This window comes from Zingiber officinale, chromosome 4B, assembly GCF_018446385.1.
Source record: "Zingiber officinale cultivar Zhangliang chromosome 4B, Zo_v1.1, whole genome shotgun sequence".
NCBI classification, from domain to species: domain Eukaryota; kingdom Viridiplantae; phylum Streptophyta; class Magnoliopsida; order Zingiberales; family Zingiberaceae; genus Zingiber; species Zingiber officinale.
Genome location: NC_055993.1, coordinates 76,870,491 through 76,875,156, shown reverse-complemented (window position 1 = coordinate 76,875,156; position 4,666 = coordinate 76,870,491). Strand labels below are relative to the sequence as shown.

Sequence of the window (4,666 nt, the reverse complement as noted above, 5' to 3'; positions counted from 1 at the left end):
AGGAAAAGGAGGAGAAGAAGGGAGACGCATAAAGAAAAATTTGTGACGTCATTCCTCTTGAGGAGGAATCCTGTTAAACAAAATATCCTTAGGGAGAGACTGAAATTTAAAGACACCAATGTCTACTTGGCGGGGAATGAAGAAGTAGTGAAAAAGACGAGGGGATAGAGGAAAATCTAGTAGTCTAGACACCCCAACAAAACCCACGAGGATAGAAAAAGACTGAGGAATAAGCTGATTAAGAAGAATATCAAAATAAATACTAACATCAGCGAAAAAGGGATGAAGAGGGAATCGGAAACCTTATAAGGCTTGAGTCCAGAAGATCGATATACTTCCTAAAGGAGGAGGATGCGGACTATCCTGAGGGGTAGGGTGAACTATATAGGAAGGAAAACCATAGTTCACTTGTAACTCCACCTCCTCTGGTTCTATAAGGCCAGAAGCGCACGAAAGGAACCACGCAGGGGAAGGAGTGGCCATGGCTGAATAGAAAAAGGAAGGTGAATAGGGGAAGGAGGAGAAATAGTCGGGGAGCAGAAGTGAGCGTCTTAAACCCTTGCCTTCCTCTGTGCCTTAGACCAAAAACCCTTAAACAGAAATAGAAGAAGAACTGGAAAAAGGAGAAATCCATGGCCAATAATAATTTGTGCAGAAATTAGGTATAAAGGAGGGTAGGAAAAGCAAAAGTGTAAACTCAATAAAGAAGAACATACAGAGACATAACCGCCATAAGAGGAGGTGACATCATCAAGGGATGGGATCAAATTCAAAAAGAAGGCCGAATCCCAAGGAAAGGAAGGTAAGCTTAGCAATCGTCCTCGAAAAAAAGCGATAGGGTTTTTCTTTCTCTCTGCATTTGATTCTAAAAGAATCAAAGAGGCATGAGGAAAATCGGTCTGGTATAAGGTCGATCGGGTAACTTAAGACTATCTATCTGATTAAACAATAATCCTGTACAAGTATACTAGGTCGGATGAAATCTGGCTACGTATGAAATATCGAATGATATTTGTAAACATAATAGTAAATCGATCGGTTATAATAGATCGGTCGAGATTGGTAATGATACATCAAATCGGTCGGTTATAATAGACCGGTCAAAATTGGTGATGCTACAGTAAATCGGTTGGTTATAATAAACCAGGCGAGATTGGTGATGCTACAGTAAATCGATCGGTTATAATAGACCGGTCAAGATTGAGAATGTTATAATGGACAGGGCGAGATTGGTGATACTATAGTAAATCAATCGGTTATAACGAATCGGTCAAGATCGAGAATATCATGATAAACCGATCAGGATCGATGAATGTTATAGTAAATCGGTCAAAGATGGATGATGTTATAATATACTAGTAAACATTAGGCTCTTATATAAATAGTAATAGATTGGAAAATATAAGGAGGAGAAGCCAGTTATGAAAAGGGGATAAAATTTAGGAAGGAGGAAGTAAACCACCCTAAATGAGAAGAACATGTCTGATAGTAAGAAAAGAATAATTTTGAAACATATAAATACGAAAGATAAAAGTATGAAATGAAAATGTAAACCAAATGGTCAAACAAATTCATTAACACAAACAATTTTTAACAATAGATACGAAGAAGAAGTTAAACTTCATAGAAATAAATTAGTTTCTGACAGGAGTTGTCATGACCAGTAGCAGTTAACCTTACAATAGTCAAGATTAGGGTAAATAGGTTACTCTATAGATAATTGAGAAAATAGATTAGCAGGCCTGTTGTCAATCAGCTTGCGGTGATTCAAGAAGTTAGGGGGAGGATCACGAGATTGGAAGCCTTCTTCTTGCAATCGTGTTGCTCCTTCAGCTCCGGTCGTATAGGCTGCCAAAATAGATTTTATAATTGGCCTATTGAATTCAGTAGAGCTGATTAGAGTCATGGCCCGATCTTTAAAGCGATTATCTTCACCAGCTTTATACTCCACCAAGGTTGTTCGAGAAGACTTCAGTTCGGCGTCTTTTGTGGAAGCCTCCATTTTAGCTGTATTCAAAGAAGTATTTAAAGAAGTTATTTCCTCATCCTTTAACTGTAGAGATTTAAGTTTGTCAGCCAAGGTGGACTCGTAATCAGATCTCAGCTTATTAGTCTCAGCGAGCTGCTTCTCTAATTTGGAAGATAATTCAGTATTGAGGTTTGTGGCCGATTTAAATTGAGACTGAAGGCTCTCAAGCTGGGTTTCATATTGTTTCTTAGACTTTTCTGAAAGAGTGGTGGAGGATAGCTCAGCAACTTGTCATTTCAACTTCTCATTCTCATGATATAAGTTATACGTTAGGCGAGCTAGACCCATATTGGCCATTCATCGCTACGAACATAAGAATGGGTCATAAAACAGTCATAGATAAATAATAAATAAGTAATAGCAGGCATACCTTAGTTTCCTCATGTGAGAATTGATCAATTGTCTCGGGAGGGGGAAGCTCTCCAAAGAGAGGACGAATTTCCTCTCGAGCAGTGGTGAAAGAGCCTCCTAGCAGTATAGGAAGAACAGGGATAGAAGAGGAAGTGGTAGAAAAAGAGGAAGTTGGGATAGAAGGGGGAGCAAAAACTAAGTAAGAAGAGGATGAAGGGGGTAAAGACCCAGATTCTGAAACAGATAAAGGAAAAGTAAAAGAAGTACTACCAGGGGTGGTATTGCTAGAAGGAGAGGAAGAAAAAAGAAGGGAAGGATATATATCAGCCAAAGTAGGCCCATTAAAAGAAGGGGCAGCAGAAGCAAAACCTTTTGAGGGTGATTCCTCAGCAGGGAGAGTGATTCTCCTTTTAGAAGGGGGAACTTTAGTTAATTTGCGTCCCGAGCGTTTGCCAGGAGCAAGTTCAACAAGAGATTTTTCTGAGTTTATAGGGGATGTAAGCTCAGCAACGGAAAGAGAAGTGGCTGATGAAGAGGCAATAGCCACTGATGAAGAAACAGTTGGCAAAGTGATAGCAGGAACTCTTGCTGGAAGAATCTCAAGAACATCAGGAGCAACTTGAGAACTAGAAGCTTCAACTGGGAGAACCAAAGCTTCAATTGAAGGTGACGGATTAATGGTAGCAAGAAACTTTTGCTCTTTTGCATGAAGTTAAGCCTCTTCCAGATGTAGTTCTTCGTCAATCAAAGCAGCATAAAAACCAGTCACTACACAAAAATGGTAAAGAATGTTTTAGTTAGTAAAAATTGATAGAAAAAGAGATAAAATTTTACCTAAGGAGTCGTGTATCTTAGATCTAACTGGGCTCAAACCAAACAGATACAGAAGATCGCTCCGCAGCCATTTAGTAATAGAAAGGCGACGACATAGCAATTTTTCACAATAAAGGGGAAAAGACGGGTGAAGATGAAACTCCTTGATATTAGGTAAAGGAGGTAAAGAAGATCTCCAAGCATGGGACCAAGGAATAGGTCCTGGAAACTTTATAAAGAAGAAGTGAGATTTCCAAGGTTTAAGAGAAGAATGCATGTCATCAAAAAGGACCATCTTAGTCTAAAATTGGAAAAGGAAAACACCTGATTCTGCTAACTTTGGATAGGAAAACATGAAAACATTTTGAGGAGTAGGAGGAATGTCAAGTGTACAAAACAACATGTATAGGCCACACAAATAACGAAAGACATTAGGTACAAATTGTTGAAGAGGAATGCTAAAGTATTGGCTTACATCAATTAGAAAAGGAGGAATAGGAAACCTTAAACCCCCTATCAATTGATCCCTAAAGAAAGTCACATAGTTAGCAGGAGGACGGTGAGGATGCTCGTCTGGTTCAGGGATTATGATGTCATATTCCTCAGGAATTTCATATTGCATACGAATAGCAAGTCGAGCATCCTTGTCGAAAGAAGATGAAATTTGAGTATACCAAGGCGCAATCGTTTCTTCAGCCATAGATAGAAGTAAAGGTTAACGGAGCGACAAGTTACTTACTGAGAACTAAGAAAGAAGATCACGGGAAGACGGTGAGCGCGAAGATTGATCAAAGATTGCAGCAAAGAAGAAATGCTAAGGTAAGGAAAAAGAAATAAAGTTGATGAGAAGATGGAGGGTTTAGGGTTAAGAGAACAGATAATGGCCGTCAGATTGGAAAGCCCTTTTTGCAACAAACACCGTTGATTACAGAAGTATGCAGACACTGGGGTTACAAAGGAGATGGGAAAAGACACGCGTCAAAGGACCATAAATGGGCATTTATGATGGACTCGACAAATCGAATCATGCAGGAGTTGGTAATACCTCGTCGTGCGCCTCCAACATTCTCTTACCGTGGAAAAGCCAATCATAATCAAGAAAATGTTGGGAAAAGGGCGTAGTTTACTAAGTGCAATAAATAGAGATGGATTAGGTCTGACAGATCCCTGGTTAGAAAGAAAAAGGAGAAAATAAGGGTCAGTCATGTAGAAAATATTGACCAAGTTAGTGTAATCATAAAAAGGAAATCAGTATCGGCCGGAATAACCCGTTCATAATAGACAGGTTAATATCGGTCGGGTCATAGCTTTCACAATAGACAGGTTAATATCGGTCGGGTTATAACGTTCACAGTAAACAGGTTAATATCAATCGAGTTACCACGTTTATAATAGATGGGTTAATGTCGGTTGGGTTAACACGTGCATAAGAGACAGGTCAATATCAACTGAGTTAATCCGTCTATAAAAGAT

The 4,666-nt window shown here is 39.2% G+C and overlaps 1 protein-coding gene across 1 annotated transcript; it reads right to left on the bottom strand.

The window, feature by feature from the left end:
* Positions 1-1,705: 1,705 nt before the first annotated feature.
* On the bottom strand, positions 1,706-3,285 carry LOC121978320 (cell wall protein TIR4-like). The gene is made up of 4 exons (XM_042530680.1): positions 3,243-3,285; positions 3,143-3,148; positions 2,834-3,034; positions 1,706-2,226 (listed from the first exon to the last, which is right to left on the bottom strand). The coding sequence occupies exons 1-4, from the start codon at positions 3,283-3,285 to the stop codon at positions 1,706-1,708; spliced, it is 771 nt and encodes a 256-aa protein (XP_042386614.1).
* Between the last annotated feature and the right edge of the window lie 1,381 nt (positions 3,286-4,666).

What these genes read in the sequence shown, in the direction of transcription:
- LOC121978320 (XM_042530680.1), bottom strand. Translation starts at nt 3,285, where the DNA reads ATGGCTGCGGAGCGATCTTCTGTATCTGTTTGGTTTGAGCCCA. An exon ending in TCTTGTTGAACTTGCTCCTG is followed by an intron (nt 2,227 to 2,833) that starts GCAAACGCTCGG and finishes CCACTCTTTCAG; the next exon opens with AAAAGTCTAAGAAACAATAT.